At 39.1% G+C, this 17370-nt stretch overlaps 4 protein-coding genes across 6 annotated transcripts; 1 reads left to right on the plus strand and 3 right to left on the minus strand.

Annotated features, from left to right (window-relative positions):
• Positions 1 to 2209: 2209 nt before the first annotated feature.
• LOC108606928 (WW domain-containing adapter protein with coiled-coil homolog) lies at positions 2210 to 10863 on the minus strand. Of its 2 annotated transcripts, XM_017997478.1 has the most exons (15): positions 10720 to 10863; positions 9997 to 10399; positions 9167 to 9203; positions 6781 to 7123; positions 6472 to 6717; positions 6342 to 6416; positions 6206 to 6281; positions 6053 to 6144; positions 5900 to 5995; positions 5439 to 5836; positions 5059 to 5375; positions 4481 to 5001; positions 4259 to 4425; positions 4063 to 4190; positions 2210 to 3046 (listed from the first exon to the last, which is right to left on the minus strand). In XM_017997478.1, exons 2-15 carry the CDS (start codon positions 10035 to 10037, stop codon positions 2968 to 2970), a joined length of 2616 nt encoding a protein of 871 aa, XP_017852967.1. In that variant the 5' UTR covers positions 10038 to 10399; positions 10720 to 10863; the 3' UTR covers positions 2210 to 2967. The 2 variants fall into 2 exon arrangements, with proteins under 2 accessions (XP_017852967.1, XP_017852966.1); XM_017997477.2 differs by lacking the exons at positions 9167 to 9203; positions 9997 to 10399; positions 10720 to 10863 and adding an exon at positions 7961 to 8392.
• Positions 10864 to 11261: 398 nt separating this feature from the next.
• LOC108606092 lies at positions 11262 to 12162 on the plus strand. Of its 2 annotated transcripts, none has more exons than XM_017995937.1 (3): positions 11262 to 11334; positions 11394 to 11453; positions 11506 to 12162. In XM_017995937.1, exons 1-3 carry the CDS (start codon positions 11311 to 11313, stop codon positions 12040 to 12042), a joined length of 621 nt encoding a protein of 206 aa, XP_017851426.1. In that variant the 5' UTR covers positions 11262 to 11310; the 3' UTR covers positions 12043 to 12162. The 2 variants fall into 2 exon arrangements, with proteins under 2 accessions (XP_017851426.1, XP_017851427.1); XM_017995938.1 differs by having other exon boundaries at positions 11277 to 11334; positions 11384 to 11453.
• A 671-nt stretch (positions 12163 to 12833) lies between these two features.
• On the minus strand, positions 12834 to 14036 carry LOC108605103 (gustatory receptor 8a). Its single transcript, XM_017994667.1, has 2 exons — positions 13153 to 14036; positions 12834 to 13087 (listed from the first exon to the last, which is right to left on the minus strand). The coding sequence occupies exons 1-2, from the start codon at positions 13949 to 13951 to the stop codon at positions 12834 to 12836; spliced, it is 1053 nt and encodes a 350-aa protein (XP_017850156.1). The 5' UTR covers positions 13952 to 14036.
• A 308-nt stretch (positions 14037 to 14344) lies between these two features.
• LOC108605104 (extensin) lies at positions 14345 to 15328 on the minus strand. Its single transcript, XM_017994668.1, has one exon. The coding sequence runs from the start codon at positions 15326 to 15328 to the stop codon at positions 14345 to 14347; it is 984 nt and encodes a 327-aa protein (XP_017850157.1).
• Positions 15329 to 17370: the final 2042 nt, after the last annotated feature.

Here is a 17370-nt window from a genome sequence, read left to right on the forward strand (position 1 = left end):
GTTTCTAAGGACATTTACGCTACAGCTGCAATGCAAAGTGCTTGCTTGCAGATACAGGGTGGCACAGCATGGGCGTGGTCAGCATGATATTGATGATTTTAATTGTAACATATTTGGCTTTCAGTTATTCGCAGTACATTGCCCTGTTGGTATGCAACGTTTTTTTTTGTATGTAGCAAGCCAATCGCCATTTGGGTTGTTGTCTTTGCTAAGATACTTTTGTATCCTTTGTTGTTGTATAGTATTAATTATGGTATTTTTATAGTTTCAATTGATCCTCCAATTGGGTTCTAAAAAGCAGCTAAAAGCTAAAAAACGAAAAAATATATAAATAATATATTCAATAATAAAAACAAAAGATTCCCCCCCCTTTTTTTGCTTACCTGGCTACGCCCATATCTCACATCATTCCTTCGATTTTTCCACTGCTCCATTTTAAGTTTACAATGAACAAACAACAAGACTTTTATCATAAAAGTTTTTATATTTTTCGGTTTCGACGCTTAGCTAAATAATATAAATTTTTTATTATTACCTTTATGTTTGTTTTGTATTTAAATATATTATATATATGCATATATATGTATAAAGGTACATAAAGGGTGTGCCATGAAGTTTTGTCCAAACGAAAACACGTTCTAGCTGCAAATTGCTGGGCATCGATTTCGAATTAAACGAGTTTGGGTGCAAAATAAAACAAATTTCGAAAATTACGTCAAATTTGCAATTAAAAGTTTGCCTTTGTTTAAGAAAAAAATATAGTTTTATTTCGAATTTGACGTAGTTCTCACATATTGAAATTTTGATATTGAAATTATAGTTCATGCATTTTTTTTTTTTTTTTATTGAACGTTGCATGTAAAATGTGCATTATTTTTTAAGTTCCGAATAAAACGAAACATTACCTCGGCTCTCAGCTATGCTCGTGTTTTCGTTTTGACAAAAAAAAACAGGGGACAGCCTGTATATATATACATATATAGATATACCCTTGTATTTAATTTATAAAGTATATCTACAGTAGTTATTATTATTATTAATATTATTTATATTTATATTATATTAAACTGTTTCGCATTTGTTTGCTATTAAAATTCCAATTCGTAATCCATCAGACACAACAATATTAGTTTTTAAATTAAATAACTCAAGTTAGGTGTTTCTATTTTCAAAACATTTGATTGTGTTTGTTTGTTTGTTGGTTTGTTTGTTGCTTAACTAAGAAAAAACGTTATGTTTGACATATATGTAGATATATATGCGCAAGTGTATATATTTATATATGTAATTAAAAAAAAATGTATGAAATTAATGCATAGAAAAAAAAAACAAGTCTACACGAAAATTGAATTTCACAAGAAAAAAATAAATACATTACTTTCACTTTCATTCGTGTTCGATAATTTGTTTATATAAATAAGAACTATGAAGCGCAGTATGTAGGCGAGTGTATCTATGAACTACAAATGTTGTTGTTTAGGCTTAGATACTTAGATACTGCAAGAAATACCCAAATTAATGTTTAAGATTCAAGAACACATATTTACGATATACGAAAATTTTGAGTTTGAAGCAGTTTGTTGTAATTTCTTTGTTTTTTTTTGGTATTAGACAGTGCGACAGCCAACAAGCTACAACAAAAACAAAAAATGTATGTATATATACTATATTTATAATAAACAAAATAAAATTGATATATTCTTCTGTTACTTTTACTGGTTTTTTCTTTTGTAGAGCTGTCACAGTGTATACCCCTAATGTTTAAATTTGTTAATTTGTTGTTGCAATTGTTTAATTATATTTGTAAGATTTATTTATATATTTTGTTGCTGCTACTATGAAGGCTCAAGCGTGTGTAACACTCTCTCACTCTCTCTCTATCTATCTGGCTCGCTCGCTCGCGGGCTTGCTAACTCACTCTAGCTCAAGTGATAATATTTGCTTAACGTGCTTTTCGTTTCTCTTTTTTACTGTCACACACACTTTTTGTTTTGTTTTGTTTGTTGTAAATATACATGGGGTTTGTTTTGTTTGTTTGTTTGTTTGTTTTGTCTCTCACATATATAATACACTATTTTATATAAATTTTTATATTTGTATATAGTTTAAATTAGCAGTTTATTGCAATTGAGTATACTAGGTTGACTTGACTTTATTATTTATTTATAATTTACTTTGTTTAAATTTTTATATTTTTCTATATGGTATTTGTTGGTGTTTTGTTTTCAATATTTGTAAATGTTTTTAGTTATTTGCTTAATTTGTTTTATATTGTTTCTGCTTCGATTCGTAACGAGGAGGCTTCTTACTTATTGCTTCTAAATTGTTGCTTGTTGATTTTTGTTTTTGTCGCAGTAGTCTATTTGTAAATTGGTGTTATTATTGTTGTAGTTCTTGTTAATTGGTGTTATTGTTGTTGTTGTTGTATTGTTGTTGTATTGGGGCCCTACATTGCCGCTTTGCTTCACATTCTCTTATTCATGTTCTTAATTACGCTTTGCTAATTTATAAATTAGTTTTTAGTTTGCTTTTTGTGTGTTTAAATCTTTCTCCATAATTAGTTTTTGATGTTGTTGTTGCTGTTGTTGTTGTTGCAGCTACTGCTTTGAATATGTTTGCAATTGTTGTTGCTAATTGCTGCCGGCAACTGTTGCCTGCCACGCCCAACAGTTGAACCAATGCAACATACTCAAGCCATCACTGCCAGCTGCACGTGTCTCATGCCGTCGTCGTCGTCGTCGTCAGCTTGAACTCTCGCCAGCTCCAGCCCCCGTCCCCCACACTTTGCATTGGAGTACTCGTCTCGGGGCTAGGCGGCGGCGGCGGCGGCATCATCATCATCAAGGCGACCGACCGACCGACCGGCACGCAACATTATTATCATCGTCATCAGCTGCGCCAGAAAATGCTCTTTTTAAGCCTGACCGACAGCTTGCGATGCACGCGCAGCCTAACTTGCTCCTGATCCTAAGTATCGTCAGACATGAAAGCGTTCTGAGTCTTCGACTCCTCAATGCGGCGGATTTGCTGGCGCATGTACATGATTCTTCCGAAAAAAAAGAAAACATAAATTAATTAATACAAAACATAAACATTTGTGTATGCATTATATATATTAGAGTTGTGTCAAATCGATTGGGTTAAGCTGCGCATGCTTGTTTATTGTTCATTTGTCATTGATTTTTGCAACAAGAGGAAGAATTTAGTTCTATAAACAACTGACGACTGAGCTACATAGCTAATTAGAATTAAATATGTTCATCGCTCATCAATTCATAATTATTTAAATAATTTCTTTCTTTGAAATTTCAAATATAACCAACAACAGAGATTGAATGATGGAACTGAATTATCAACTGACGACTAAATTTTGTAGCTAATTAGTTTGTTCAGCTACACTTAATTCTTGCTTCAATTGAAGTTCAGTAATCAGTTGATTTTATATAAAAATATAATTTAAAACATTGCTTTCTTTTTAATTTTTTAATGATTATGACGACTGAGCTACTCCTTCAATTGAAGTTCAGTAATCAATTGATTTAAATCATTGCTTAGTTGTATATTTTTAAATATAATCATGTCGATAGTTTGAATGAAGCAACAAAAGGAAGAATAATAGGACTAAGCAACTGACGACTGAACTAGCCTAGCTGCTTAGTTCGTTCAACTGAACTAAATCCTTTAATTGAAGTTTCAATTGATTATTAATTAAAGCATTGGTTTCATTTGAATTTGAATGAATGAATAAAAGCAACGATAATGGGACTGACGACTGAAGTTTGTTTAGCTAAACTTAATCCTTCAATTGAAGCTCAGTCAACAATTGATTATTAATTAAATCATTGCTTTTGAATTTGAATGAATGAACAAAAAATGGGACTCCTTAACTTAATAGCTGATTAGTTGGTTCAGCTTAACTTAATCCTTTAATTGATGATAGGGAAACGGACGACTGAACTAAGTAGCTCATTCAGTTGCTTCACTTTAACTTAATCCTTCAATTGATTAACGCTGAACTGAACAACTCTAATACATATGTGTATTCCATTTCCTATTACTCACTTCTGTTCCTGCAAGGTGGCGTTGATCTCTGTACTGCGCACTAGGCTACGCGCACATTTCAATTCCGCGCATATTCTCGTGCAGTTGAGGTCGCCGAATACGTGCGTCTCCTCGCAGCACTTTTGCGCCTTAAAATACAAAAATATATATAACATAACATATATATGACAATTAGCTATGCTGTGGCTCAGCTCACCTGTCGCTCTAATACTTCCGCCTGCCAGTTGGTAACATGCGCAATCAGATCAGCACGAAAGTATTTGGCCAACTTGGGTGATATCTCAGGACCGCGCAGATTGGCCGCCTGCACTGAGCCGACGCCCACACAGCTTTGCAACGTGCTTAATGTAGCCGCACCCTCGACTGCAAGCAATTCACAATTAATTAATTTACTATTATAGTTTCATTCACTACTTACGCTTGCGTTGCAGTTGCATTTGCGCCGCCTGCTGTTGCTGCGAGGCTTGAACAGCAGCCACGGCTGCGGCGGCGGCGGCAGCAGCGGCCATTGCCGCTGCCACTGCCACATTTTGCTGCTGATGATGATCTAAAGCTGTGCCACTTAAATCTAACTCCTGCGTGGGCGTCGGCGGTCCCTCGATCGAATTACATAGACTATTGCTGCCCATTGAGGTGATGACGCTAATGCCGCTGACATTACTCAGGCCGCTAACTGAATTGCTGATGCAGTTGCTGCCACCAGCGCCAACATTGTTGCAGTTAAGCGCTGAGGCTGAGCCGGCGGCCGCTGATGTGGCTGACGTCGAGTCGATGGATTTGAGGCCAAAGGACGTGCAGGTGTAGGCATTGCTGGCATTCACATTGTTGGGATGGCCCACAATTGTGGGTATGGGACTCTTGGTGTAGTTCAGCGATGGCGACAAATTGTGATGCGCATGCGATGGTAAGCAGTGTGATGAGTTCAGTTCTCGGCTGTCTCTGCAGAGAAATAACAAAATAAATAAATAAATACTTCTATGACGTCGCTGCTCCTACCTTAAACTGCATAAGCTGCTGACATTGTTGACCGCATTGTAGACATGATTGGCTGCATCCATGGATTGATTGAGGCTACTGCTGCTGTTGCTGCTGCTGCCACCAGCAGCATTCGCATTGCAGCTGGCATTGCTGCTAACGATGCCGCCCAGCATATGATGATGCGAGACGTCCAGCCCGCTCATACTCAGGTGCATTTTCTGGCGGTGCATTGATAACGAAGACTCCTTGCTGGCATTATGCAGCAGTTTGCCAGGCGGCCCGGGCGCATTCGAGTTCAAATGATGCTCCTGATTGACCAGCGTCGGTACCGTCGTCTGCAATTAAATGAAAATTATTAAAATGGAAGCACTTAGTGCTTTTAGTTTTTGGTTACTTACGCTGGAGGTGGAGCCAATGTGGCCTACAACTGAGTTTCTAAGGCTGCTGTTCGTGCTATTGGCGGGCACCGAAGCCAAACCGCTGGGCAGCATGGTGGCACCGCTGACAGGACCGCCGCCGCCGCCGCCGCCACTACTGCTATTGACAGCGACGTTAATGCCGCCGGCACCAGCGCTAACGCCGCTGCCACTCGAATTGGTGCCATAGTGTACGCCCAGTGGCGTTATCACTGCGCTGCTATTTGGATGTGAGGCCAGGCGTGGCAGCACACTAATCAGCGGTTGCTCGCCCGACTGCAAACAGTGCGCGTTGGGCGTGCCGCTCATTGAATAACTCGCCTCGGAGGTGGGGGTCGAATCACCGCTAATGTCCATGTCAGCATTATCGTTATGTCGACCTGGAATAGCAGCAAATTATTAATAATTGTTTTATAGGCTATGCAGGCAGCAAGTTTGTTTACCATCCAAACGTCTTCGATGGCTTGGTGGACCGCCATCGTTGTCATAATTCCATCTCAGTCGTGAATTGTCCCGCGATGAATTGGAATGTTTGTAAGCTAAGCAAAGAGAACAGCATTAAAATTTGCTAATTTATATTTTCTCGATTGGCTTACCCGATCTGGTAAAGCGATCGTCACGATCTCTTTCCCGATCTCTATCCTTTTCACGATAGTCCTTATCCCTATGCTGATCACGCGGCGCATTTCTATTTAAAAAAAACAGTTCACAATTTTATGCTTTTCCCACTCCACAAGTGTCTTTCTCACCTTTCTCTGTCCACCCACTCCTTGGGCTTTTCCCACTGAGAAACTTCCGTTTTGCAGTTGTAGTAATACATTTTGCCTGCAAGCGCAAATTGAAAAATAATAATTTGTAAGCATTTCTCCATGGAGTTTCACTCACCAGACGAGCTTACATGCTCGCTCCAGTCGCCATAGCGCGCCACACGCTCGCCCCGATCGCTGCGATCGCGTTTATCTGTAATAGAAAAGGATAAGCTGTGCTTTTCCATGCACTCCATATATATCCTAACCTGTATACTTGTCCTTTTTATACATGTCCCGTTCACGATCGGCGCCTCTGTCTCGCTTATCACGCAAGTCCCGCTCTCGCTCTCGTTCACGATCATCCGAACCGCTGCGTTTGTCGTTGTCGCGCGTCGAGCAGAGCTTGGCACCAACGCCGCCGCCACCGCCGCCACCACCACGACGATCCCCCCTGTCATGATTCGTGCGATACGATTCCGCCTCACGATCATTGCCACGTCGATCGCGTTTATCTGCCAGTTAATGAAACATATGAAGTTAATTATGGCCAAATCCAATTGCGCCGCTTAGCTTACCCGCATATTTATCCTTTCTGAACACTTCACGATCCCGATCGCGCATCTTCTGTATAAAGTAGCGCTCGTTGTTGCCAACGCCGCTGCCGCCGCTGCGATGATCGTTGCGTTCACGTAAATCGTGTGATCGCAATGATGGCGAATCGATATCCGGCGATTGTGAACGATAACTATTGCCGTTATTCAAAGGCGGTCCTCCCGCGCCGCTGCCTCCGCCGCCGCCGCCACCACCTCCTCCTCCTCCGCCGCCGCCGCTACCACCGCCTGGCGAGATGTCACGATCGCGATAGTTCGATGAACGATCGCGTTCATATTCGCGCTTTGAACTGCTGTACTTTGAGCTCTGTATGGAGAACATTTGTTTAAATATTAATTAAAGATATACAGTTATTGTTAACTGCTATTTGTTGTTGCCTTTCGCTGCATTCTGTTCTGCGTTTCTTGTTAGTTCATGTTACTTATTTTTTTTCATTTTGTTATTGTTAGTTGCTGTTAATTGAAAAATGCTGTTTAAGGATATGTAAGGGGGTGGGGCTTTGGGCTGGGGTGGGCCTGTTTGGTTAGTATATAATTAAAGAACAAAAGCTACCATAAACCATAAATTAAATTGAATGTATGTTCTACTATAATGATTGCCAATTATTTGATATTTGTTGTGTTTAGTATTTGAGCGAGCAATACAAGCAAAATGTAATTCAATTCAAAAGTTTTGCTCTTTGGATTGCATTGCTCAAAATTGTGTTTGCTGCATAAATTTCGAAAAATTCTTTAGTTAGTTATTAAACCATATTTTTAAGTGATGTACTTGGAGGTGTGGCAGGTGGGCGTTGAGTGTTATGTCTTTAATTGCTGCTGCTTCTTTTTACGGGCACGAAACGAAACACAAAATCGAACATAAAACACGAAATTAAAGTGAAACTTAATTTGCTTTTATTTGTTTATATAAAGTTATTGGGCGCAGGTTGTTTATATTTATTATTATTTCATACGTCTCAAACATTGCGCGTGATTTGTTTATTTTGTATGTATGTGTGTGTGTGTGTGTGTGTATTTGTTTACAGTTTGTTCAACAAGTTTTGCGGCTTTAGTTTATAGTTTATGCACAATTAAAACGTTCGCTTTAAAAACTTTAAATCCACACTTTTTATTGTTGTTCTTTGTTGTTGTTGTTGTTACTTACATCAATGCGATAATTCCCCATGGCAGATAAATTTATTGCACTTTTGTTGCTACTGCTACTGCTGCTGTTGCTGCTACTATTATTATTGATGTTGTTGCTGTTGCTGCTGCTGCTGTGACTGTTGCTGCTGATGCTGCTGCTGCTAATGTTGTTGTGACTGTGATTGTGGTTATTAATATGGTTAATATGATTATGATGACTATGATTATGATTGCTGAGCAGCGACAAATCGACGGCCATCCTGCTGTGGTTGTGGTTATGGTTATGGTTGTGGTTGTGATTGTTCCTTCTGCTCATAGATATTGCTGCGATCCTTCTCCTACGCGCTGCCGTCGACGTCGCTGCCTGCGCAAACTGTTGCTTGAGGCACTGCAGCCTGAAGATTACTTCAATGCTGGTTCTTATTTTGGTTTTTCTATTTACTTTTTTTTGGTTTTTTATATAGCTTAGGCACGTTTGTGTTTGTTTTTTTCGTTTTCGTTTTGTTCACGGCGAGTTTTATGTTCGATTTTGTTTATTATTAATTAAAGTTCTCGATTTTAAGGCTCCGTTTAATGCTGCGCAGTGTTGTGTTATTTTGTTGCTATAACTTTGATATAATGCTTATAAATATATATAATTGAGTAGTTATTGCTTATGCTCTTTGGTTTTGTTTGGTCGTTAATAATTGTAGAATATTATACGAATACGAATATAACTATTTTCATATATAATATATATTAAAACTTTAATTGTTTCGTTTAACGCGTTGTTTATTTGTATTTTTGTTGATTTAGAATATGTTTTGTTGGAGTTATAGGTTGCGGCTTGAACAATAATTAGCCAATGTTGTTGTTGTTGTTGTTATTATTATTGTTGATGTTGCTGTTTGTTTTTGCTATTGTTACTTTCGTTTTTTGTTTAAATCAGTTCGTCGCTGCCAAAAAAATGCCGCGTGCCCAAAGTCGAGAGTAGGGGGTAATAGGGGTTAAAGGCGTAGGTATAAATGAGTTTCTTTTTAGTACTACATATAAACATATATAGACGACAAATATGCAAACAAACAGTTAGAACAGACATTTATACAATGCAAACACAGTTAAATGACAAAACTACAGTATAAACTTTAAGCTAGGGAGTTTTAGTTAAAAAAAAATATTGGGGCAGGAGTGAGGCGAGGTCTGTGAACGTTTTTTTTGTTGTCTCCACTTTGGGCGTTGAGCTCACCTGGTAGGATGTGTGACTGGTATGCTTCTCAAAGTACCTGCAAATGTTTAAGAGAGAGAGAGGGAGAGAGAGCAATTAATTAATAATTAAACAACAATTAGGTAAGCTAACAAAACATGCCGGCTGTGCCCTCAACATATTACAATAAGACTAAAAGCGCTCACATTCAGTCGCTGGCGCTGCTAAGCGCACATGATGCTTAAAACTATGCCAACATAATTTAACGTAAAGCAAATGTTCTTAAAGTAGCTGCAAGCAATTAAAATTAAAGTTTAATTCTCTGCTCTTTTTTTTTTTTTGTTGCAAATGGGGGCTTGCATACACATATGCAAAGGCATTAAGCGACAGAGAGCGGAGTATACAACACAGCTGAGCATGCCGCTGTGCGTGCAAGCGAGCAAGCAATAGCGGTGTGGTGAATTAATTTCTCTGTACGTAGCAGAGTAAGGAAAGGCACGAGCGAATGAACGCTTAGAGAATGAGCCAAAATGCGCTAAACGAGTGGCCAAATGCGAAAACGTAACAAAAGAAAAAAATATGTTAAGATATGCTAAAATTGTTTTAAATTTGGCTTTAAAAACATTATGCATTAGCATAATTATTTATTTACAGCTACGCATCAGCTCGGTGCTTATATACGCAACATATGTATACATACATGCATATATACGTGCCAATGTGTGCGTGCACACAAAACGTGCGTACATGTGTATGTATGTATGCACATATATATGTAAACAAAAACTAAACGAAACGTTATTGGGAACAATTTAAGCATTTTGGAACTAAATTTCGTGCGTTTTTGAAATAAGTTATTGTTTAATATTTACCCATCGTTCATACGCTGCGGTTTTCTAGCATGCATTACCATCAATGCAAATTTGTCGCCAATACGCTTCGCTTCTTCTTATTAGTTGTTGTTGTTGTTGTTGCTGCTGCTGGCTGCTTTGACTTATTGTTGTTGATTGTTTTAGCGTCCCGCTCCTTCAGGCCCTAGGCCCACTTTGCCTGACGCTGCTGCTGCTCCTCCTCCTGCTGCTGCTGCTGCTCTTCTCCTTGTAGGGCTCCACGCGCGTGTTTGTATGTGTGTGAGTGTGTGTGTGTATGGTGTTTTGTGTGTGCGTTTCTCACTGTATGTGTGTCCGTAGGTGTATCAGTGTGTGTGTGTGCGGTCGCAGCGCAGCCGTCGTCGGCAAGTGCCTTTTGCCTTTGCCGTTCGATGTTGCCGTCGTCCTAAAAACACGGAAATGTGTTTGCAAACATCAGCATCTGCGTGCCATTAAACTAATCTTCTTCATAAAGCCAATGCCAATTGTAACGCTCACGCCCTCTCTTTGCCGTTTCTTAGTTTTCAGACTTGCTCTGGGTTTCACGCCTTTAAAAAGCGCTCGAGGCCTGCACTTTTTCCACTGGAGCGTGCCTCTGTATGTGTGTGTGTGTGTGCTTTTGTAAGTATGTGTATGTGTGTGTGTTGGTTGGTTGAATAGGTCGTCGCTTCTTCTGAATATTTTCTTCTTTTGCTATTTTGCGTACGCTTTGGCTGTTTATCTTACCGCAGTTTGTTTGCCGCCTGCATACACTTGCTTGTTTGTGCAGCCAACATGCGTTAATTTCTGTTATGAATTAAATAAAAATTTAATTCGTTCAACTGGCTGCTGCGTTTACTTTTGGCCTCTATACTTGATGATTTTTTTCAATTCCTTTGCATTACGCTTTGTGCGCTCTTTCGTTCGGCACGACTGTGTTGAGTTGTAACTGGCACAAATATATATTCGGCTCGCTCACCACACTATAGCTATACCGCTTGCTCTTATGTCAAACTGCTGCTGTCTTGCTGTGGCACGCTTAACTCAATGTTATAGACTGTGGTGAAATGTTAACTCAAATATACGCGCTGTTAAGTGTAATCAACACAAAACGCTGACGTTAATCAAAAAGAAATATTGCAAAGAAAACGCAATTTTTTTAACTGTTAATATATAGTTAGCTTTCGTAAATATGGCAAGCAGTTCAAGTTGAAATGATATATCGATAAGTGTTGCTTTAACAGAGACAGCTAGCAAACGTTGTTTTACAACACTGCTGCCTGTAGTCAAGCAAAAGTATTAAAGACAATTTCAAGTAAACAATAACAAATAATTAAAATGGATAAAGATGATGACGATAAAGTAAGCAAATTTCACGTAGTGTTTATATGATATAGAAAGTAATTTAAAGCTTTTTGCAGCGAATACGAAATCATATAATCTTGGCGCCAAATGAAGAATATAAGCAGAAAGTGTTCAAGGTAAGCGGACAGACAAATGATGGTCAACAACAATACTAAAATTCTTTTGCAGTTTATGGAGCTATCAATGCAGCGCAGAAAGAAGATAATGCTGCTTACGCAGAAAAACACGAATTTTACCGACGGCCTGCAAAAACAATTTCCCACGACTCCTATACATTTGCTGATTAAAGTCTTGTTCAATCGCATAGAACAAGCTCCGACTCGTCTGGCGGAACTCTCTGGTTGTACTCCGCGTCCAGACGTAGTCATATTTGATATGGAGTCGCTTATAGGAGAGCTCCTCAGTCGTCCTATACTGCAGCAATGGGATAGGCAGACAACTGTGCGTCTCATTGCCAGGCTGTCTGCAGCCTTTTCCAACTACAGTGAAGTATTGCATTTGTGCGTTCCAACAAAGATTGTGGATTGCATTGTTATAATGCCCAAGGATCCGTATCCATTGACTGCAACACAGTTTAGGCTGCTTTATGGACTTTACTTTATCAGATTTAAGGTCTACACCAGCTTTGACGAAATTGATGAAGTGCTACGTGAGCAGCATGAGCGACAGCTGCGCAAGGAGAAGGAAAGAAAGTTCAAGAGTTAGTCACATAAAAGCAGGACCAAAGCTGCTTAAATAATATTCATGGTATCCATGCAAAACATTCAACTATTTACTTGTATAAATGTCTATAAATATCTTAAATACATGCATATATGTATCAGAGATCTGGCTCATGATTTTCGCAGTGGCGATTGGTGTAGACATCGGATAGTAAGCGGTTGCGGTTTTGAAACACCGCATCAGAAACGAATACGATACGACAAAAATATATTGCCAGATTTTGAAAGGCAACATAATCTAGCTTATGACGGAAAAAATAAGCTAGATTGTAAATTTGCGTCAAAAATCATGTGAAAAAGTAAAAAAAAGGTCGCAGAATTGTGAAATCTAAATTAATGAGAAAAAAAGGTTAGTGCCTGCAAATTTCATACAATTATGAAGACATTTGACCAAAATTTAAATAAGCTAGATTTCATGCCATAAGCAATTTACAAATTCTATAAGATATTTTTCAAAAAAGATAGATCTAGCTTATAATAAGCTAATATGGCAGCACTGAGTACCTGCACACAAGCACAAAAATTGACCCGCTCAAATATTTACAGTTAAATTTTGTCGTTCTTTTACGCTTCAATTTATTTATGCGGTGTTTCAACGCAGCTGATTTATGTTTAATTTAGGCATAAACTGTACTGTAAATATCATATAAGTGCAAATGGAGCAGGCAACCTGTAAATTGTTTTAGCAAATGTCGGTTAACAATTCAGTTTATTGTGCATTATCGATATCGATAATAATAAGACTTACACGCGTCAGCAGGTAGTTATCCAACACTATAGTTCCAAAACAATCGAAGCGCACCGGCTGATGCAGAATTTGCAATGAAAAGTTTTGGAGCTAAAAGAAAATATGCACTTAAATTGTGCGAAAAAAAGGTGTAATATATTAACCTGCAGGGAAAGCGAGGATGAACTGCAGAGAATATTATGCAATTGAAACGCAATGCGTGGGACAAGTCTCATGCAGGATTGCGATGTAAATATGAATGCAGGTATTTCCAGAATGGCCGGCAACAACAAATAGTAATCTTGAAGAGTAAGTAAGATAGCAAAATTTCAATAGGAATAATTATATGCATATTCTTACACTAACCTATGTTGTCTATATTATTGTAGATGGTGTAATACATAAAATAACAATCGACGGCGATGCGTATGAAGATCATGAGCAGCACCGTGAGCACAGAATAGCTAAAACAGCTGCTAAAACAAACGCACATGTCATAAATGCGCGCATAGTTTAACTGTTGCTGGCGCAGTCGTCGTCGCATATAGCACTCAAAGCCGTCAAAACGTTGAGCAAAGTTGGAATACTCCGCCAGCAAGGCCAGCTCACGTTCCAGCTGCAATAGCTGTTGACGCAGCAGCTCCAAATGCAGCACAAACTGCGTATTACGCAAATGCGCCAAGAACACAAACGGCTGAAAGGTGCACCAGAAGAGAAACAGCTGACGCGTTAGCTGTTGCACATACACCAGCATGAGCAGCAGCATCAACTCAAAGCTTAGCGTGCCATAAAACATGCATAAATAACGTCCTAGCTTGGCAGGTGTGCCCATCATCGTATGCAGCTGCCAAAAGCGACTTAAGTGCCGGCGATGAAAAATTGTTTCCCAGTAAATGCTTAGTACTGCCAGCTCCGCAAAGGCGAACTTCAGCGCATCGTTAAAGTGTCCAAAATGATCGCTCTTGTGGAGCACCTCGCCGCTGCTTACACACACCAATGCCATGCAAGTGAAGCCTGCAAGCAGACAGCCTGCCCAGAGGCGAAGCAGCCGCTCTGAGTGGCCACTGCTGCAATTCAGCGGCACTGCGTGCAACCCGAGCAGCTGATAGAAACGCAAATGATAATGCAGCACTGTGTCCGAGCGCCAACTGCTACTGCGCTGCATCCTGGACAAACAACGGGACACTAATCGTAAGGAAAGCAGCCGCGCGACTGCCAGTAACTGAATAGCTCGATGTGGCACACTGGGAGCAAGGGTAAGTTTTCTTGACACATTTGTTTTTTAATTAAATTTATATAACTATGGGTATGGGAAACCTCATTTGTCATAATCTAGATTTTGTTTTGCCCACTGTGCACGTGTTGCATTTCTTTAATTAGTTAGCAAATAAATAATTAGTGACGAGATCAAAGTGATAGCCTCGCAGTGCAGTAAATTAAGCGAAACAAGATAAAAAGTTAAAGGATCCACTTAAGTTTTCTGTTGCTAATATTTATTGGACTTACAGCTATAAAAAAAAAATTGGATTTAATAAATTATTAAGGATTAGCGTACGCATTAGAGATAGGGTCCAGGATAGTGATAGCCAGTGGAGTGTCCACTGCTGCTAGCTTGTGCATGCCCAGGCGACCAGTCTACGGCATTGGGACGACGACGTCGAGAGCTAGGCAGCGGCGCTGCATAGGCATCAATGTCATCCTCGTAGTTGCTGCTGGCGCGACTGTTGTGCAGCTGCGGGGAGGGACGAAAGCCGTTGTTGGAATATTCATACCCATAATGAGTTTGCTCATCTGGCGCCTCCAGCGTATGGGCTGGCGTATGTGATGATTTGGCATAGGCTGGTGGATTATAGCTATAGCCGCCTGCATCCACTTCTGAGAGCTCCTCCACAGGCGCTGGCTCCGGTGCAAGATACGAATTGGATGGTGGCTTGTGGTGCGAATGCGTATGATGGCTAGCTGGTGGATAACCAATGTCCTCATCATCATCATCTGGCCCAGTCACATGGATGGGCGCATGTTTGCGTGGATAATGCTGCACACGATACGTGTCCACGGGGGCATCTGCATGCGAGTGCGGCTCATAGTCGTAGCCATGATGACGTGGTGGTTGCTTCTCCTCAATGATGGTATAAGTGTTGACTTTCTTTTTGGGCGGCGCTGGCGGTTTCTTGACCACATATGTTTCGCTTAAATGCTCGGCCAGCTCCTTGGCGTGATTCAAATAATCCGCATGCTCACTCATATGCAATGGCTTATCCAGATCCGAGAGTATAACGCTCTCCAGCAGTGGACTGGTCTTGAGCTTAGCTGGCGGCGGCGGTCCACGTCCGCGACCACGTCCATGTGGCGGCGGCGGCGGCGCATGATGATGGAAATGATGAATCACTTTCTGTGGTGGATGCGGCTCGGCATCAATGGCTATGGCCGGTGCCTGCTCCTTGGGCACATGCACCTTGATGTGCACATATTCGTTGCCAAAAGCCTGCACCAATGTGGTTGCCAATGCTAGCGTTAGGCTTAATTTCAGCAGCAGCTGCATCTTTGCTCAGTCGTTTGATGTGATATCCCTTTTTATCCGCTAACTATGCGCTTTTATCCGTGCTTCTATCCAAGTGCGTTGTGTCGCTCATTGCCAAATTTGTTTTGAACCAAAATCTTAGCATGCTCAAATTATTATATACCCCAAAAAGAAAAAAACGTTCAAAGCGTGTTAAAGACAACGGCGCAGCTTCAAACGGGAAAACTTTGGAGCTAAGTTATCGAAAGTCGACTATGCGTATACCCTAACGTAGGCTTTTACTTTGTGTCTAAAAGCTGCTGTTAAATAATTATTTATTTTGTGCATAAGCTAATTTAATTTATTAAAATATCTACAAGAAAATTATTTTAAAACGCATATGCCCCAACTAAAGCGTAGCGCATGCATAACAAGAAGCAACTGTAAAACTGTCGCAGTCATTACGCAGTGACAGCCGACTGCGACAGCGACAGCGCTGCCAGCGCTAAGGGCAGAGCGCCAGAGAGGGAGAGAGCGTGAGTTTAAAAGCTTTGATGCGCAGCTTGATTAGACAGACGTTGTTGCTGCCTCTTTCATACAACAGCAGCAGCAGCAGCAGCAGCAGCAGTTAGCGGTTGTTTAGCCTTTTTGGTTTCTATTGGTATTGTTATTGTTTTTCCGTTGTTGTTTTTCTTGTTGGCATTTGTTTTAACTTTTGTTTTCATTATATTGAAATGAATAGTGAGCAGTCGCATATTTTTCTAGCCGCAAGCAAAAAAAAAAGCCACAAAAATAAGCAGAAAGCAAAGCTCAAACGCACACGCAGCTTCAATGCACTTACATGCATATAAAATTAATTAATAATGCTAGTTAATATATATAAAAAAGTAATTTATAAGATATAATTTATAAAAAAAGTTTTTTATTTACAGTTTTTGCTTGAACTAATATACCTTTAGCTAGTGTATAAGAATGATGATGACAGAGGAAAGTTTTTTCTTCTTCTCTATGATGAAAGTGTTTACTAACAACAAAAAAAAACAACCTCGAATTGAACATCACATTTAAGCAAAAAAATAAATAAAAAACCAAAATGTAAAACTTTGGTTTGTTAGTGTTTATTCTATTTCAAAATATAAACTTATATAATCAACTTAATTTTATGACAATCTGCTTGAATATTTTATTTTTTATTTTATTTTAATTTTTCGTTGTTGTTGTTGTTGCTGCTGTTCACTTAAAACACTATTTCAAATTATAAGCACTTATTTGTCATGCTAATGGTTTTAAGCAACAAATACTGAGAAAGTTTTTTTCTTTTATTTTTCGAGTGAAAAAAATACGCAATCATCATTAAGAGCCAAAAAAAAAAATAATTATCACTATGGAATTTGGGGGAAAAATTATAATATTTTAACACAAGCAACTTCATTCATCAATTTATGCTTATATATATATATGATATATATATGGCAAGAATAATTGCAACAAGCTACGTATAATAAATATATAACAATTGTATACATATATGTTATTAAATAATTAACACTCAATTATTTTCGCAGTCTAAATTTTCAAAGCTCTCATAATCACATTGTCAGTCAATCAATATTATTTGTCTATAATAAGCATTATTTTACAATTTAAATGAAAGAGAAATAGTTTAATGCAGTAATTTTTTACAACTAGCTCGGAGTTCAAGGTCAATCTTGGTGGGGGGGGGGGCTTACTTTCAAAATATTAAGCATTCAAAATTAATCAAGTGTTTGCACGCGCACGGAGCTCGGAGCTGCAATATGTGGCGTATGCGTCATAAAAAATTCCAAACCCACTTTAAAACTACTCATTTGCCACTTTGTGTGGCAGCCTCAAAAGCTACGAGCCTGGTTGCCATGGCAAGCAGCCATAACAATAGTTTTGGGTATAAAAATAACGGCATATCGTGTCATGCATATTACGCATACGCTATGTTAGCATAATTCAAAAATCAATCTATTAGTTCTACTCTACCAGTTTGGTAGGTTTTTTTTTTGGGCTTTTTTCGTATATATTGTATCTTCCTTATAATACGGGTTATTTTTTGT

The sequence above is a fragment of the Drosophila busckii genome, chromosome X (assembly GCF_011750605.1).
Source record: "Drosophila busckii strain San Diego stock center, stock number 13000-0081.31 chromosome X, ASM1175060v1, whole genome shotgun sequence".
Lineage (NCBI taxonomy): Eukaryota > Metazoa > Arthropoda > Insecta > Diptera > Drosophilidae > Drosophila > Drosophila busckii.

Excerpts from the sequence above, each read along its gene's own strand:
- LOC108606092 (XM_017995937.1), top strand. The coding sequence starts at position 11,311 with ATGGATAAAGATGATGACGATAAA. Across the intron at positions 11,335-11,393 it reads ATAAAGATGATGACGATAAA|CGAATACGAAATCATATAAT; the intron begins GTAAGCAAATTT and ends AGCTTTTTGCAG. Across the intron at positions 11,454-11,505 it reads ATAAGCAGAAAGTGTTCAAG|TTTATGGAGCTATCAATGCA; the intron begins GTAAGCGGACAG and ends ATTCTTTTGCAG.
- LOC108606928 (XM_017997477.2), bottom strand. The coding sequence starts at position 8,257 with ATGAGCAGAAGGAACAATCACAACCACAACCATAACCATAACCACAAC. Across the intron at positions 6,282-6,341 it reads CGAGCATGTAAGCTCGTCTG|GCAAAATGTATTACTACAAC; the intron begins GTGAGTGAAACT and ends TTGCGCTTGCAG. Across the intron at positions 5,002-5,058 it reads AGCAGCTTATGCAGTTTAAG|AGACAGCCGAGAACTGAACT; the intron begins GTAGGAGCAGCG and ends ATTTCTCTGCAG.
- LOC108605103 (XM_017994667.1), bottom strand. The coding sequence starts at position 13,951 with ATGCAGCGCAGTAGCAGTTGGCGCTCGGACACAGTGCTGCATTATCAT. Across the intron at positions 13,088-13,152 it reads CAATAATATAGACAACATAG|ATTACTATTTGTTGTTGCCG; the intron begins GTTAGTGTAAGA and ends TTACTCTTCAAG.
- LOC108605104 (XM_017994668.1), bottom strand. The coding sequence starts at position 15,328 with ATGCAGCTGCTGCTGAAATTAAGCCTAACGCTAGCATTGGCAACCACA.